Genomic DNA, 17813 nt, shown 5'->3' with positions numbered 1-17813 from the left:
TGTAGGAGAGTTTCAGTGAACCATTGTCTTTATGTTTCATCCAGAAATCCTGTTCTGGAAGGGCACTTCTCTGTGAAATGACCCAAAACTTGAATCTGGGATCCCACATCCTCTCTGAGGCTGTCATGTTCTTTTAGAGCTATCCCCATGTCCTCTGTGCTGGGACATGGCCAACCTGGAGGTGAAGGTTAAAATCCTTGCTGTCAGCCCAGCCCTTGATCCTCATTGCTTTAGGCCTCTAGTGGTGGCCATTGCAAACTCAGAAAGTCAGTTACAGCAGACTTGAAGAACAGACAGTGGTTTAGTCTGTTACATAGCTTCATGAGTGAGCAGCTCTCAGTCCAAGACTCCTATCAATGCGGCCAAATCTAATACAGAAACTTATACAAAATACTTTAAGGCAGTTTTGCAAATATAGTTTGGGAAGTGAACTGTACAGTCTTCAGGCCTGAATTAGGAGATCACTTTGTGTCACAACATCGAAATATTAGACCCTTCTGATGAATAAATACGGACAAAAACAGATTCTCAATGTTGACTGTGACAAGACTCTATTGCTGTGAAGTTGAATGCGTGACAAACTCACAAGAAATCAAGGTATAATCTTGCCAAACTATAAATTCAATTAAACAAGTTTCTTTTTGTGGTTTTTCCAATATACAGTTTTAAATTTACCTCCACAAGCCTATAGAATCTTCTGTGTTTCCTTGTTTTGTTTTGTTCTGTTTTAACAGTCCTTTAGCAATCTGTTAGGGTGAAATTACTTTATCCTACAAATCTTTCTTACCGGTAAGCACAGTCTATTGTGAAATTCATAGGCATTTGGATGTTTTTGGGTGGTGGCTGCTTCCTTCTTTTGTTAAGTTGTAATTTAGTCTTCTTCTTTCCTAGAGATATAAAACCCTGGACACAGCAAATGTCCCCATGCTTTGTCTTTAACAAATTGGGCATAATTGCTCAATATTATCAAGTGTTGTATTGTCACTCATTAATGTGTTATTTCACACCTAGCTTCAATATCATTGTGGCATTGTTTGATTAATATTGATATTTGCTTTTCTCTTCACGAATTTAACATATCCAATGTGTTGGATTTTCTTGCATATCATGAATTAAAAGAAATTTGAACTAAGCTTGCATATTCCATTGTTTCCTTGTCAGCCACTTTAAGTTATACCCTTTGAGGGACATTATCATGTAAAGACACCACACATCACCCATCTGTAGGGGGAGAAGAGCTATAACAAATCAGACACACAGACACACAGCTGGGCCTGGCCTAGAAATGATGGAAAAGCCTTGCATGTGTGAACAGGAGCTCCTAGACAGACATGAACCCACGAAAGCTAACTGAGCAATCCTCAGTGATGTGAGATGCTGAGGGGCCCAGGTCCTGAGACATATTTTCTAGGGCCATCTTCAGTCCCCTTAGGAACCAATTACTGTCTATGTCCTTTTGTGACCTAACTTTCTTGTGACTTTTAGATATGTCCTTAAAATACATGAAGAGACCCTCTAATTCCACCAACCCAAAAGCTAAGAATTTTGTCAGACACGATCTGGGCCAGTTGTGTTTCTACTGTAAGATCCCTTCCTCATGTCTCTACTGATTCATTTGAGAGATTTTTGATTTATGACTTCCGTGTCTCTTCACTACAGAAAATTCATAAACATAGAAATATCACATAAAAATATGGGTATCCTAAATCTGTGGTCACTCTGGTGGCCTGGTCTTTCATATTTGTCTCCAGAATAAAGCGTCTCTTACCCTTTGAAGGAAGGGTTCTTTCTTTAAGACATGGAAGTTGTTGGCTATTTTGCCACTCAGGTGTAGAGAAATCTTTCCCTGGGGGGGACTCCTTTTGTAGGCTCTGTGTATGTTGGAAACTTTGTAATACTTCGTATTGTTTGTCAACCTTTAAGTCAGGAGAGTGCTCAGGCCCCTTTCTGAGGAGCTCCAGTAGCCAGATCCCTCCCCCAGACTTCCCTCATTGTCATAAGGGCGCTCCAGCCTCTATAAGGGTCATAGAAGTTCTCTCTCGCCCCTCAACAGGACAGTACCCAGGTTAGGCTCACTTTAGGTGAAAAGTCTACATAAAGGCAGACATTTAATTGGGGCTGGCTTACAGTCTCAGAGGTTCAGTGCATTATCATCATGGCAGTTAGCCTGGCAGCATGCAGGCAGATGTGGTGCTAGAGAGTTAGAAGTTCTACAGTGTGATCAAAAGGCAGCCAGGAGAAAACTCCTTTCTGCAGGGAGGTAGGAGGGTCTCATTCCACACTGGATGGAGCCTGGACAGAGGAGGAGACCTCCAAAGCCCACCCCCACAGGACAAACTTTCTCCAACAAGGCCACACCTCCTCCCATAAGGCCAGAGTTCCTAATATTATCACTTCCTTTGGACCCAGCATATTGAAAGCAGCATAGAGGGGAACACTTGTGGGGAAGGTGCTTGAGAGGGAGACTGATGGTGTGGCTGATTAACTCAGGACAGAAGCTCTTTAGGATAAAGTGACCCAATTGCCCTGAACGTAAGCACTGCCTGGGCCTGGGACTGGTCTTTGGTTGCACAAGTGTCATTCTACCTTCGACCTTTAGCGCCACCTACTGGAGGCCAGCAGGTTGTGTTCCTGTGCACGTGCAAGTGCCAGGAATGCTAAACAGTGGGAGGGGAATGATCCACCAACAGGGGCTGGTTGGTTGATTGGTTTAGAAGTGGGCGGGACAATGAAATCAGCGCATCCTTACTCATATGGAGGGTGGAGTTCAGGCTCCCAGTTTGGCAGGACGGCCTTCCCGCGTGGCTGTGATCCTCACGGAGGGACAAGCAAGCTACAAAGTTCCTGACAATTGCTGGAGTTACAGCCTTGGTGACCGACATTTTCGTGAATTTCTGAGCGGGATCCTCTGCGGGGCGGCACAGAATCCTCACCGCTTCTCACAGCTCCGGTCACACCTGTTGCTCAGGGCGGGTATGGCAGAGAACACAGCCGCTGAGCATCCTCTATTCACAGGAGCTTCATGCGTTTTGGTTTTTCTGAGCTGTTTGGGGTCTACGCTGTGCGCTGGTGAGTTGCAATGTCCTGAATGAAGTGGCTGTCGTGGGGGGCGGGGAGGTTGTCGGGGTTGGGGGAGGGAAGCAAGTTTCTTGAAAAACAGGGTAGGGGACGCCCTTGTCCACTCTCTCAAAGGCTCCTCCTGAACTTGGTTACCCCTTCCTGCCCAAAAGATGAGCATCAACAGTTACTCTAAGGCCCTGGCACAGTTTGTAGAACAACCACCCCAGGTCTGTAGAACAAATAAGGAAGGAAGGGAAGATCCCTGTTAATCTGTGGTGAGGCTCACAGTTTTCAGCCACCTGGCTGATTGTATGGGCAAAGTGCCAGACCCTGCAGGCAGGACGTCTCAGACAGTTCCCATGGACTTTGCTCTGAAGACTGCCTTCCCCTGGTATTCTTAGCACGCCCAGAGCCATTCTGTGAAGTCTTGTCCTCGAACTTTCTTTCCTTCATTTCATGGTATTTTTCCATCAGATCGGAATAGGAACTTCCAGGGACAAGGCAGTCACAACCACTCCTGTTGTGACCTGTTTTACCCCTTTGTTATTGTTTTTTTTTTTCAATTTAATTTATATATTTTTATTTTTTTAATTTTTTTATTTTATTTTTATTATATTTATTTTTTATTTTATTTTTAAAAATGTTCCCAACAGGCTAACTGCTAGACAAGTAGCATCTGGAAAACCTAATGGGAATTTTTCTTTATGGTCATGTCCACAGCAAATGAGAAACTGCATTCTAAAAGCCTTGGTAATGACCATTTGTTCTTGTTTTCTTTTAAGGCAGGATTTCACACCATTTCCTAAACTATAGAATTTGCAACAATCCCTTCTCCCCCGGGTCAACCTGCTGGCAGAGAGAAAATCGGTTTTCTTCAGGGAATGACACTAGAAAGATCAAGCCATCCTGGGAAGAACTTGTTCAGGAGTAGTTGACTAACAAATAAGTCATGAAACAGCCTCTGTGTTTGTGTGTGTGTGTGTGTGTGTGTGTGTGTGTGTGTGTGTGTGTTGGGGTGTATGTGGTGTTCTTTTGGGCCGATGTTGTATTTTATTTTGCATCTTTTAGTGTAAATATATTACAAACTTATTAAAGGTTTCTACAATGAAATATTATTGAATTTTTACATTCCAGTGCTCCCACAAGCATGTGACAGCAAACTTGCCCAGGTTTCTCTGTCTTGCTTGCTTCCTTTTGTAGTCTCCTTCACAGAATAGCTGTAAGGCATTGTGTCTCTTTAGCTGTTAGTGAAAGTCTGGGACATCAGGGGCCATAAGCATGCTGGGAAAAAAAGACTTAAGGAGAGAGATTGGGGCTTCAAGCAGGTCACAGACAGACAGGTATCTCTCCTTGTGAATGGAATAGGTGTGTGGTTTAATGTGGGGGAAGCTGACCTCTGATGGCCAACAGTGCTGTGTGACTGAGCTCACAGCTGGCAGCTTCCCTCTCCAGGACAACTTGGGCATTGCCTCAGGAGCTTCCCTCAACACCAGGTTCAATGTTGAATTTCCAAGTGTTCCATGATGCCTCCCTACCCGTGAGTGTTCAGATAGATTTTCATGCCCAGGAATATGGATGTTATCTGACATACTTTATATTCAGTACATGATAGTAGACAATAAGTGTACTTTTGAGATAATCCTGCTGATAACATGGTATGCATTGGGGTGAGAGGAGGGGTCCGACCAATGTGACCCAGCGACTGTTCTCACAGAACAGAAGATGCAGAGATGGTGGGCCTCTTGAATAGAGTCACCTCCTCCTGACCTTTGCCCTTCAGAAGAATGCTTGGGGTCACAGGAACATGTGTCCTATGGCTTTGTGCTCCCAATTTGGAACTCACCTTCATGTTTCTCTCACAGATGTACACTCTCTTAGTTGCAACTTGATCATCAGGGCTCCTACCAAAGCAGAACCTCTCTGGTATGAAGGACAGTGTTCAATGGATGGAAATGTTTTCCTTTCTTCTAATAACGTGAACAAGACCATGCCTTTGGGTAACCAGGAGAAGATGGCAAATGCCACCGAAGTGTGGAAATGTGTGACCCAGTGGATAGACCTATTGGGCCAGGACTTAAGGGACAAGGTGTCTGAAATCAAAGTGCACACACCCAAGACCAGTGGTAAGTGTGGGACTGAGCACAGAGGCAGAGATGGTTGGCACAAGAGGAGGGGCAGAGCAGATGGAGGAATGGGATGTGAGTGTCTCTGTGTGAAGGAGCTGAGCGCTTGTGGTACTGTGCAGGCCCAGGGTACACAGTGGATAAAAAGAGAAAGTCGTGTGGAAAAGATACTGACACCTAAGCTTGTAGAGAAGGACTTGACCTTGAGGGGTAATGAATGGATCAGAAGGGAAGAATGACGGTGTTGTATGTGACTTGCAGGTCACCCCACTTTATGGGTCACCATGCTTTCTAACCACAGCCATGGACAAATCATTAGTGCTTCCTGGGAACTCAACATCAGTGAGAATTATTCCTTCATCTTGGACCTAAAGACTATGAAGTGGAAACTGATTAATCCTGTACCAGAGGACATCATGAAAGAATGGAAAGATGATAAGACATTAATGAAACATCTGAATTTGTTCATAGTAGAATGCAGTCCGAAATTCAATGAATTCTTAAATCAGCACGAGGAAAGAACAAGTAGGTATTACCTGGATTGTCAGAAGGCTCTTCTTCTCATTTCATAGACTGAGTGAGTGAGTTCTGGGTAGTGTTCCTGAGACAGTGATGACCACAGGGATTCCTCAGTCCATCTCACACCCCAGTGTTCCTCACTCCCTGTTAACCAGTGGTCCAGGCTCTGCATGGCCTGCTAATGAGCCCCAGCTCTGTGTGCATCACTGAAAACTTCCGGTCCTCTCATCCTCAGGTAGCTGCCCTTCCACCAGCTCCACCACCACTTTTTAAAGGATTTACCATTTTACTCTGGCACAGTTATACACCAGCAATTTCCTCAACATCCAGTGATATCCACAGTTCATTTGTCAAATTTTGGGATGGTTTGATAGACATTAACTTTCCTTTGTAATGAAATAAACTCTGCTGAGACATCATTTATACAACTCCCACTCCTCTGTCTACTCAGGACTTTGTAAATAGGTCTGGCATGTGAGTCCCTCTGACTGCCTTGGGAGAGAAGGTGCTAATGGAGGGGTGTATTTAACTTTATGGAGAACTTTCCTATGTTTTTTTTTTTTAAGGATCAACAACAAGGGCCCCAGATATCACCCAGCCTCCACCTACCAGCCAGGTTCCTTATAAGGAAGTATTGATCCCTGTAGGACTCATCATTTCCATCATCTTTATTATTTTCATTTGCATATGTGTGAAGAGGATGTGTTGTCCCCAAGGAGGTGAGGAGCAGGCTGGGGTCTCATCCTGTCCTTGGTAGGGTTGTTTGTCAGGGGACTTTCAATAGTTGTCTCAGTGGGTATTAGGGATGGGAATGCTGGTCCTCATACTTGCATAGCAAGTGCCTTTACCCACTGAGCCATCTTACCAGCAACCAACATTGACCTTTTGGGAAACTGATTTCCAGTTCAATAAGTTTCCTTCTGCTCAGACCATGAGAATGGAATGAAACAAGCTTGTGAGCGCCTCACTTGCAGGCACTCCTATCATGACCCATGCAGGGACACTGACTCTACATTCATTCCCAGAACAATTGGAAAGCTGTTTCCACACAGCCAGTTAGGACTGCCCATGAACTCTTTCTGTCTTACTTCCCTTTACGATACATGCAGTAATGGCTGTTGACCCCAGAAATGGGTCTGTCTGAGAAGAGGATTGGTGACCTGGATCTCTAAACCATCTTTGTTAGTCAGGGGTCATGACATATCAGGGTACAAGCTAAGAAGTGACTTCCAGACTTCTGTGCTGGGATCAAGGATGTATTACTTCCACAATCAAAGTGTGTCTCTCACTTCAAACCTCCCTAGGTAGAGAACTTCAGCTGCTCAAGGACTACTGCATCAACTGCCACAAGCCACAGAGGAATGAGGGGCTAGAGGAGACAAAAGGAGAGGTTCCCAACCAGAGAACCAAAATGTTGTCCCAGGAGGAAGATCCCAAGACATTGGGGTAAAAGCATTTACTCAACCAAACATCCAAATTATCCCATCCAAATTCAGGGAATACCTCACATCTAAGGGAAGAATGGGTGCAGGAGAACACTGTTCCCACTCATGACCTCAGTGCTGTGCCTTTGAGCTCAGGAATTCTGAGAAATTGCATGATCCCTGCACAAGAGCAGGCCTGTCAACCATCCCTTCATGGAGCCACAGGGCCTCATAAGCTTCCTCAGTCACTGAGAATTTTTCTGCATTTAATGATGCCAGAGCTTATTGTGTTTATTGGTGTGGTCACTACTAAGGAGCCTGTATTCCTGCAAATAACTCCTTGCACACACTCCTATTAGTAAATTCAAATTAAGTCTTTTTATCAATTATTATTACTTTTTAATTTAAAGAAACTTCCCTTGAAAGTAGAGGGGGCATTTGGAAGAGGAAACCTATGCAGGAACTGGGTAAGGGACATGAGAGGTGATTAAAGGGTTGTCGTCACCAGATTATCTTACACACATATATGAACACATCATAGTGAATCCAACTGTGATGCATTACTTATGTGAAATACATTGTTAGATGTTTGTGTATGTTTTACTCTTACTGTGTATCAGTGTTTTGCCTGTCTGTCTGTCTGTCTGTAACATGTGTACCTGGTACTTGCAGAGGCCCAAGGAGGGCATCAGAATCTGTGGAACTGGAGTTACAGATGTTTTCAAGTACTGGGAGCTGAACCGAGGACATCTCCAAGAACAGCAAGGGATCTTAACTACTGAGCCTTCACGCCAAACGATAAATGAATTTTTCCTTTAAAAATGATTTTTATTTTGTTTATGTATATGAGTACACTGTCTCTGTCTTCACACACACCAGAGGTGGGCATCAGATCCCATCACAGATCGCTCTGAACCACTATGTGTTGCTGAGAGTTGAACTCAGGACCTCTGGAGAGTGAGCAGTTCTCTTAACTGCCCAGCCATCTCTTCAGATTAATAAATTTCTTAAAAAGAAAATATGGCCTTAATATTATTCAATACAGGGGAAGGCCTTAACCAAACTTCACGATAAAGTTGAATGTTTCAGATTCACTCACAGTAAAATGACCATGGAGTGTAATGGCCAGTTATGACGTCATTTGTAGCATTGGAGCATAAAGGTTTGGTCAGAGGGGCACACAGTTGCTCTAAGAGAAATGCCAAGTAATACCACCATATCTAATGAAACCTGTAAATATAAGGTATGTGCTTCACAGTTTTATGTGAGTTTGACATATTATAAAGCGGTATGAGAGGAGAGAAACTCGGTTTTAAAATGCTTCCTTCAGATCAGGCTGGAGGGAACCCTGTAGGGCATTTTCTTCACAGTAATAACATGCAGCTCACAGCCCATTTCGGTGGTCCTTTCCTATAAGGCTGATGGCTTGTGTATGAGACTGTATGGCTGAGCAAGCCATGAGGAGAAATCTAGTAAACAGCACCCATGCATGGCCTGTGCATCAGCTCCTGCCTCCAAGTCCCTGCCCTCTTTGAATCCTGTCCTGACTTCTTTCAAAGGACAGTGATTTGGAAGTGTAAGCCACATAAACTCTTTCCTTCCCAAGTCCCTATGGTCATGATGTTTCACCACAGGAAAAGTAAACCTCATTAAGACACATTGGTACCAAGACAGTGTGTGGTTTTGTTGCAGCAGACATGGGCATGTATTTTGGGGAAGTCTAGAAGGCCTTTGGACCTCTTGGCTAGAAAAGCCATTGAGTGATAAGAGGTACCTGGTCCATTCTTCAGGACCTTAGATGACAGGCATGTTGAAAGCAGTGCGGACAATGGAGGCCTGACTTGTGATGTTCAGGGAAGCAAATGCTACCAAGTCATTTGAATTAAGAATGGATGGCTCTATGTTGCTGGGGCTGAAGAATTGGCTGTGATTAACAAGAGTCCAGAACTACTTTAGTGGAACCTTTGCTTTGCTGGGATACTGGATGCTGTTCAGCTGGACCTGAGAACTTAACAGTCATCAGGAGAGAGCAGCACCACTGAAGTGAGATCATCTGGGAAGGGATTCCTGAGAGTCAGTACACAAGCTGTGTGCAAGACCAGGCCAGTTTGGGCCTTGTGAGGTATCTGAAGTAGTCAGTGTAAGAGCTAGCCTGGTGTTCCTGGTTTTGAAGGTGTGAAGGGGTCATGGAGAACAGCTGAGGCTTGGCACTGTGTGACAGAATTGGAGTCCATGAATAGAGCTCTTCACAAGACACTACTAAAAGTGTGGCTAGAGCAGAAGACTCTAGCTCTATGGAAATGCCAGTGCCATGAATGAACATCGAGGAAAGCATCAGTGGCAATGGAGTGGAGCAAGCCAGAACCTAGAAGACAGGCTGTCTGTACTCTAGTGGGCGAGCTGGTGATGTAACTCACATGGTGATGGGGAGCCGGGTCTAGGCCAACCTTGGACCCTGTGTATAGTTGTCTATTTATGGCATTCATTGGAGACTCCATAACTGGTCCTATCCTCAATCACGGCTTTCTGTTCAAGCCAGACTCCTCAAGACCTGATTAAAACTTAATTTTAAGAAAAGGGAAAATTAGGAAAGTCCCCTGAGACACAAATAGTGGAAGTTATCCTCCAAGAACAACATATTTGTAACACACACACACACACACACACAGACACACACACACACGCACACACACACACACACACACACACACACACACACACACCCCACAAATAGAACTTAATGACCGATCAAAGTACAAATTGTGCAGACATTTTGAAGCTCCACTGAGTTTTCTTTGGGGTTGCTAACAGGAGTCTAGTGAGAGGCTAATTATAGGATCTGGGGTGACTTCTCCAAAGCTGTTTCATTGCAGAGCTCACCTCAACACAGGCAGTGACTCCTGATGAGAAAATTAGAACAGATTTTAATGTGCACAATGACCAGCCAGTTTTAAAACCACAGTGAAACACTTAGTCCTATCTCAATTGTCTAGAACAACTGAGGAGCTGTCTTGCACAGCTTCTGCTAATCCAGGCCTTTAGCAAATACACAAGAACGAGGTGACTGCAACAGTGGAGGTCATTACCTTGAAAATCTTTGCAACCTGATATTACAGCTAGAACCCACCTATATGTTCTGACGACTCCCCCTTCAGTGGATGTCAACAAGCAGGAGGGCAAATGGCGAGGAGCCTTCTACTTCAGGGTGACACCTCTGCAGCCACAGAGACATTTTAGGAAGCTCAGGGAGCACTTTCTACATCTGATAATTGTGTTTCTGCAGGAAGTGGCACTAATGTGGAAAGGTAAAGTTAAGGAAATCGTAGAGTCCAGAGCCCACAATTAGTCTCAATGATTATCTGAAGCTCATGATTGGAGTCTGGGAGACTCAGAAGAAGTGTGCACTAAGTTGTAGGGAGAGACCACACCCAACTGAGATGCCTGATAGAGAAGCAACTGTAAAATATTATAGCACCAGGTGAAGGTACCATGGAAAAAGACTCCATGCACATACCCTGAAAGACAATGAGTCAAGCAGAGGCCCCCAGTGGTAGACAGACACATGGTCCCCATACAGTAACTGAGTACTAAGTTCCAGGAGCATGAGCCATGACTGAAGGGTGTTCATGGAAATTTGGAGATTCTGACAGGATGAGGCCCATTCTCTTCCCATGTTCCTCCTTGGTACCAAGTGAATATCTCCAACAGGGGCCCTGTGGGATTGCTAGATAGAACAAGCCACAGAAACATGTGAGGCATTCTGAAAGTTCACAAGTCAGTGTCTGGGAGGGATCAGGTCACATACAGTGATGACAGGCTTCCTTCTAATGATTCAACAGGGGAAAGGTGAAGTCGTCTGTTCAGTTTCTGTGTACTTCTGTTTGTCTGTCAGGGGAATTGATTGTTTCTTTGTTTGTTAGACACAGAGCTGACAAGCACACAGTCCTCATGGTGAGTTGTCCTTCCTGGAAAGAGCATTCAGCTCTGGCATGCCCTTTACCTGTGCACGGAAAACATTCCTTATTTATTTTATTTTTTAGACATGTTTTCTCTTGGTAGCCCTGCTTGTCCTGGAACTCATGTACAGAATAGTGGCTGTGAAGGCCAAGATTAGCATCCCTCTGCTTCTCTAGTGCTAGGAGCAAATGCTGGCACATCCACTACCTGGCAAACATACTCTTTATACATTTATCTGTTTCATGAATCAAGGCATAAAAACCAAGAGTACTCAGCAATGTGTTCTGTCATTTTCAAATCAGCAATGTTTCCATTGTTAATTTCAAACATGAATGGGCACTCAGAGGATTTCATTCATCTCCTGGGTCTGCTAGCATGCGAAATCAAATAGTGACATCTGCTGGCCTAGCTAAGAATCTCCTGGATGATGACAGTAAACATGGGATAACAAAAAACCCAGGATAACAATAACTATTCTCAAAAATATCAGAAATTCTGGGGGATCACCATCCCTGATCTCAAGCTGTATTACAGAGCAATAGTGATAAAAACTGTATGGTATTGGTACAGAGACAGGCAGGTAGATCCATGGAATAGAATTGAAGACACTGAAATAAACTCACCCTTCTATGGTCACTTGATCTTTGAAGAAGAAGCCCAAACCATCCAGTCGCAAAACAAAGCATTTTCAACAAATGGTGTTGGATCAATTGATGATTGGGATGCAGAAGAATGCAAATTGATTCATTTGTATCTCCTTAGACTCTAGTCCAAGTGGATCAATGACCTCCACATAAAACCAGAAACACTGAATGTAATAGAAGAATAAGTGGGAAGGAGCCTTGAACACATTGGCACAGGGGAAATTTCCTGAACAGAATACCAATGGCTCATGCTCCAAGATCAGCAATGGGCAAATGGGAGCTCTTGAAAATGAAAGCTTCTTTAAAGCAAAGTATACTGTAAGTAGGACAAAAATGGCAATCTACAGATTGGGAAAAGGTCTTTAGCAACATGAAATCAGATAGAGGGCGAATATTCTAAATATACAAAGAACTCAGATAGATTGCAGAGGACCAAATAACCCCACTAAAAGTGGGGTACAGAGCTAAATGATGAATTCTCAAATGAGGAATATCGAATGTCTGAGAAGCACCTAAAGAAATATCCAACATCCTTAGCTGTCAGGGAAAGTAAATCAATACATCCCAAGCCTCCCCCTCAAACCTGTCAATATGGCTTAAGGTGAAAAATTCAGGCAACAGAGGGTGGTGGGTAACATGTGAAGAAAAAGGAACATTCCTTCATTGCTGGTGGGATTGCAAGCTGGTAGAAACACTCTGGAAGTCAATCTGGTGTTTCCTCAGAAAACTGGAAATAGTTTTACCTGAAGTCCCAGTTTTACCACTACTGGGCATATACCCCAAAAAAAGGCTCCTGCACATAATAAAGACATCTGTTCTACTATGTTCATAGCTTATTTATAGCAATCAGAAGGAGGGATCAACCCAGCTGCCCCATGATGAAAGAATGGATACAGAAAGTGTGATACAGTTACAGAGGGGAGTACTACGCAGCTATTAAAAATGATAACTTCATGAAACAATTAGGGAAATGGGTGGAATTAGAAAATACCATCCTGAGTGAGGGAACCCAGACCCAAGAAAACACACATTGTATGAACTCACCAGTAAGTGGACATTAGCCCAAAAACTTGGAATACCCAAGTTACAATTCACAAACTCGTATGGAGCTAAACAAGAAGGAAGACCAAACTGTAGATGCTTCAGTCCTCCGTGGAAGAGGGGACAAAATGGTCTGTTGAGGAGGATTAACCTTCTGACAGAGAGAGGAGGGAAGACGTTCAAGACGGAGCAGGTATGTGAAGAGACAGGAGAGAAGTGCAGGGCGACAGGGAAAGGAATAGAAATGTGTAGCTGCGTGGGGTATAGAACAAGAGGGGACCACTAGAAAGTCCCAGACACCAGGGAAGCTGGAGGTTCCCAGGACCCAGTGTGGATGGCATTAGTAGAAATACCCAACAGAGAGGAGACAGAACCTGAGGAGACCCCGTGGATTAGGTAGACATGGTGCCAGTCGAGGGACGCGGCCTCCCACCCATCTCAAGGTTTTCAACCCAGAATTGTGCCTGCCTAAAGAAAATGCAGGGACAAAACCTGGAGCAGAGAGTGAGGGAAAGGCCATCTAGAGACTGCCCCTCCTTGGGATCCATCCCAAACCCATACATTATTACTGATGCCAAGAAGAGCTTCCTGACAGGAGCCTAGTATATCTGTCCTCTGAGAGCCTCTGCCAGCACCTGACTAATACAGAAACAGATACAGCCAACCATCAGACTGAGGAGAGGGACTCCAATGGAAGAGCCTGGGAAAGGACTGAAGGATCTGAAGGGGATTGCAACCCCATAGGAAGAACAACAGTATCTACTCACTAGACTCGCAGAGCTCCCAGGGACTCAACCATTATCCAAAGAGTGCACATGAATGGGTCCATGACTCCAGCTACATATGTAGAAGACAACTGCATATCTGGCATCAATGGGATCAGGAAACCCTTGGTCCTGTGCAGGCCTGATGCCCCAGCACAGGGGGATGCTTCAGAGTTGAGGTGGGTGTGAGTGGGTGGGTGGGTGGGTGGAGGAGCACCCTCATAGAAGCAGAGTGGAGGGGGGATAAGATAGGGGGATTGCAGAAGGGGAACCAGGGAAAGTAGGTAACGTTTGACATGTAATTAAATAAAACAACCAATAATGAAAAAACCAGCAAATCCAACTTCAAAAAAATTGAATTAAAACAAAAAAATCACGTGTATTGGAACCATGAGCACTCAATTGAAAACATTTATGTTTACAGAGGGTGGGACCAAAGAGCAGAGATCTAAAGGCTTCACACAGACTACATCATCAAGCTGTGAGGAAACCTTCCATCTCACAGGCCCTGACTCTTCCGTGCTGCTGATTGTCCCAGCCGTCCTCAGGGGCTTAGGAGAACATGACCTTAAGACATCATTAGTCCAAACTATTAAAGAACATGGAACAATCTCGGGATAAAAGTGAAGGATTCAAGTATGGAGAAGGAAGGCGCAGGGAACCTTCAGTTAATTCCACATTAACGATGTGGCTTTAATACCATAAGTATTTAGCTTGATGTAGGCATGTGCAGGTCCTGAGAACCCAGTGAGCAAAACAAACAAAACAAAACAAACAAAAAAGAAATTAGGAGTCATAAATCAAGTACAAAGTTGTAAAATTAAAAAAAAAATCAGCAACCAAAAAAAATCAGGTGTATGTACACATGCGAAGTATGATGGGAAATTTAACTTTAAAGAACTGTTTCCCTGTCAGTAACAGTAAGAAGAATTCAATACCTACAAATCAACTTAGCCAAATGAGTAAAACATCTGCAGACAGAGGAAAGCAGTTGAAGGGGAGGCATCCAGTGTCCAGGGATTAGAAGGAAAATTTTCATAAAGTTCACGGTAACCAAAGTGGCCCAGAGACTGTATGCAGTCGCTTGTAAGTTCTTAATTATATTCTCCATAGGAGAAAACTAGGAAATAAAACAATCTCCAAAGAGACAACATATTTCTTAATTTTTACATTTATGTATTTTGCTGTAGGTGTGCTGGGGACAACATAGGATGACAGGGACAGCCAGCAGTAGGCTGGGCTGCAGACATCTCAGAAGCCCATGGCAGTTCCTTGTAAAGTATGGTGGCGTTTGGGACCCTAAGAAGCAGGAGACAGATCCCTCCAGAGGACCCGCCATCTGAAATAAGAGGCTACCTGAAGTAGGGCAGAATGGAGACATCTCAGTAGCCCGCAGCAGCTCTTTGTAAAAACTGGCTGTTCCCATTTCTCCTAACCTTAGCCCTGGACAACGGCTGTATAGATTTCATTTGTGTGTGACTGCCTTTCAGTTGGCCTTGTATAATTATTCTATTATATCTGACCTTTCTACTTCTTTCTCCTTCTGCTCTGGTGAGTTCTGTGAAACTAGATAATCCTTGACGTTGTTATTCTTAATCAATTGGAAATTGAGGCATAGGGGCACAGCACAGTCTTAATGGCCCAGGTGCATGCCCTGTGTTCTCGTCTTGGAAACAACGTAATAACTGCACAATCATAGTTCCAGATTAATGCTTGACTTGCAAAGAAACTTTAAGGAAATTATTAGAAAATGAATTAGTGCCAACATTGGGACCCTAAGAAAGGAAAAAGTTATTGAAGTTAGGAAATAAGTTTTACATAACACTTGAGAGTGGTTCCTGGATTAGGAAGTGGAGAATATATAAAATTATATACTAGTAAACTAAGTCAAAACTCTGGGACTCTTACGAGAGTCATTGTGTAAAAATGCTAGCAGAACCACTGAGGTCAGGGTTAACTTCATTCTTTCTGGCCACTGCCTGACCGCTTCGCCTGTGTCATTTATCAGTAGAGATTCACAGGAAATGCAAGTAGCTGACCTCAGAGCTTTGAGCTGCAAAGTATAATAAGTTAAAAGTTAAAGTTTATAATGATCAGTTTGCAATTATTATTATTTTGGCCACAGGCCTGGCAATAGGGGAATCGTGAAACTTGGGGAATAATTGTTTTTTTTAGTTCTATATGGGATGTGGCTATTCTTTTGAATTTGACTTGGCAATGATTATACATTGTCTTTTTTCTACCTGCTCTTGAATTATCAATAAAAGACTGCGGCAAGAGAAAGACTGGAGAGAATGAGAGAGAACACGTGAAGAGTGAATGAGAGAGAGAATGCGAAGAGTGCATGAGAGAGAGAATGTGAAGAGTGAATGAGAGAGAGCATGAGGGAGCGATTGAGAGAGCAAGACTGAGAACAAGGGTGAGAGCGAGTGAGAGAGCATGAGAAGAGCATGTGAAGAGAGTGAAGAGAGAATGTGAAGAGTGAATGAGAGAATGTGAGGTGTGTATGAAGATTGTGTGTGTGAGTGAAAGGAGAGTGCGTGTGGTGTGTGTGAGATATGTGTGAGGTGTGTATGAAGAGTGTGTGTGAGAGTGAAAGGAGAGTGCGTGTGGTGTGTGTGAGATATGTGTGAGGTGTGTATGAAGAGTGTGTGTGTGAGTGAAAGAGAGTGCATGTGGTGTGTGTGAGATATGTGTGAGGTGTGTATGAAGAGTGTGTGTGTGAGTGAAAGGAGAGTGCGTGTGGTGTGTGTGAGATATGTGTGAGGTGTGTATGAAGAGTGTGAGAGTGAAAGGAGAGTGCATGTGGTGTGTGTGAGATATGTGTGAGGTGTGCATGAAGAGTGTGAGAGTGAAAGGAGAGTGCATGTGGTGTGTGTGAGATATGTGTGAGGTGTGTATGAAGAGTGTGTGTGTGAGTGAAAGGAGGGTGCGTGTGGTGTGTGTGAGATATGTGTGAGGTGTGTATGAAGAGTGTGTGTGAGAGCGAAAGGGTAATGAACAGAGGTGTGCATGAGTGAGGGAGTTTGAGAAAAGAAACCACAATAAAAAAAAAAAGCAGAGTGTGCAAGAGATTGCAGTGTGTGCAGCCTCGACCTGAGAGAGAGAGAGAGAGAGGGAGAGAGAGAGAGAGAGAGAGAGAATTTAAGCCTTGAAATTGCCTGTCAGTTTGTACCCAAAGAGTAGTCTGTGAATATTTATTATGCACCTTCCAGATATCCCTGCTTCCAGTTGAGAACTTGGATCCTGTGTCGAGGCTGGACCCTGGCATAGGTGTATGAGTGTTGGGCTCCTATGTAAATCTGCTCACCACTGTGTTGAGATGATTGTGAGCTGACAGCGGGACCCACAAACCAAATGGCACAGAAAGAATTACTAGAAAACAGCTGTGAGCAGTCTAGCAAGAAGCTCAAAGGACAGAGAAGCTGAGTGGCTGTGATTCATCAGTGTTTCATAGGAGAGACCTGCACACCTCAGCCAGGGAGATCAGCCTCAGCACCCAGGAGAGACAGCTGTTCTGAGTTCCCTCCACTGAAGCTCCTAAGCCAGTGTGTGGGAGACTCAGTGCACAGAGGGTCTGTCAGACTCAACAGTGAGTGTCATTAGCTGTGGCTTATCTCACACAGACAAGCACTGAGCATCTCAAGTTCTTTATCTCAGTAACCCACAGGTTGGAGGTACCAGTGACTCTTCACCAAAACTTAATCTCTGTCCTGTATATACATTCACTCACTGACAACCCCCTATGCACATACCAGCACCTTCCCACATATACAATGCACCTGCAAACACACACACACACACACACACACACACACACACACAGAGGAGCAGATTCACAAATTTGCTCCCAAGGGCCCTGATATAACAGTGTTGGTTAATGAAAAATTTTCATTCATTTTTGTTTCATGTGTATCTCATTGTCTCATCTCATCTCATCTCATCTCATCTCATCTCATCTCATCTAATCTCTCCTCTCTCTCTCTCTCTCCCCCCTCCCATGTGTGTGTGTGTGTGTGTGTGTGTGTGTGTGTGTGTAGCATGTGAGTGCAGTCAGTGTCCAAGGAGGGGAGAGCCTGCATCTAACTCCCTGACAACATTTACAGGTTTTCAATACCAGGCATGGGACACATGGCTTTAATCCCAGCACTCTATGGACAGATGCAGGCTGTTCACTGAGGCCAGTCTGGTCTACAGAATGAGTTCCACGACAGCCAGGGCTACAAATAGAAACACTGTCTCTAAGTGTCACAGAGCTAAGTGGAAAAGGAAAAGCATAGT

General features: G+C 44.0%; 1 protein-coding gene and 1 non-coding gene across 2 annotated transcripts; one reads left to right on the top strand and one right to left on the bottom strand.

Annotated features, from left to right (window-relative positions):
• The first annotated feature begins 2724 nt into the window (after nt 1-2724).
• Nucleotides 2725-8395, top strand: LOC120093164 (retinoic acid early-inducible protein 1-gamma-like). The gene is made up of 6 exons (XM_039098412.2): nt 2725-3069; nt 4923-5183; nt 5445-5708; nt 6269-6421; nt 7007-7148; nt 7799-8395. Exons 1-6 carry the CDS (start codon nt 2754-2756, stop codon nt 7863-7865), a joined length of 1203 nt encoding a protein of 400 aa, XP_038954340.1. The 5' UTR covers nt 2725-2753; the 3' UTR covers nt 7866-8395.
• LOC120100382 (small nucleolar RNA SNORA32) lies at nt 3699-3820 on the bottom strand. The gene has a single exon (XR_005500145.1). It is a non-coding gene; the product is annotated as a small nucleolar RNA SNORA32 (small nucleolar RNA).
• Nucleotides 8396-17813: the final 9418 nt, after the last annotated feature.

The sequence above is a fragment of the Rattus norvegicus genome, chromosome 1 (assembly GCF_036323735.1).
Source record: "Rattus norvegicus strain BN/NHsdMcwi chromosome 1, GRCr8, whole genome shotgun sequence".
In the NCBI taxonomy this organism is placed as follows: Eukaryota; Metazoa; Chordata; class Mammalia; order Rodentia; family Muridae; genus Rattus; species Rattus norvegicus.
This window is presented reverse-complemented; position numbering and strand designations above follow the sequence as displayed.

Excerpts from the sequence above, each read along its gene's own strand:
- LOC120093164 (XM_039098412.2), top strand. The coding sequence starts at position 2,754 with ATGGAGGGTGGAGTTCAGGCTCCCAGTTTGGCAGGACGGCCTTCCCGC. Across the intron at positions 6,422-7,006 it reads GATGTGTTGTCCCCAAGGAG|GTAGAGAACTTCAGCTGCTC; the intron begins GTGAGGAGCAGG and ends AAACCTCCCTAG. Across the intron at positions 7,149-7,798 it reads GAAGATCCCAAGACATTGGG|AGGCCCAAGGAGGGCATCAG; the intron begins GTAAAAGCATTT and ends TGGTACTTGCAG.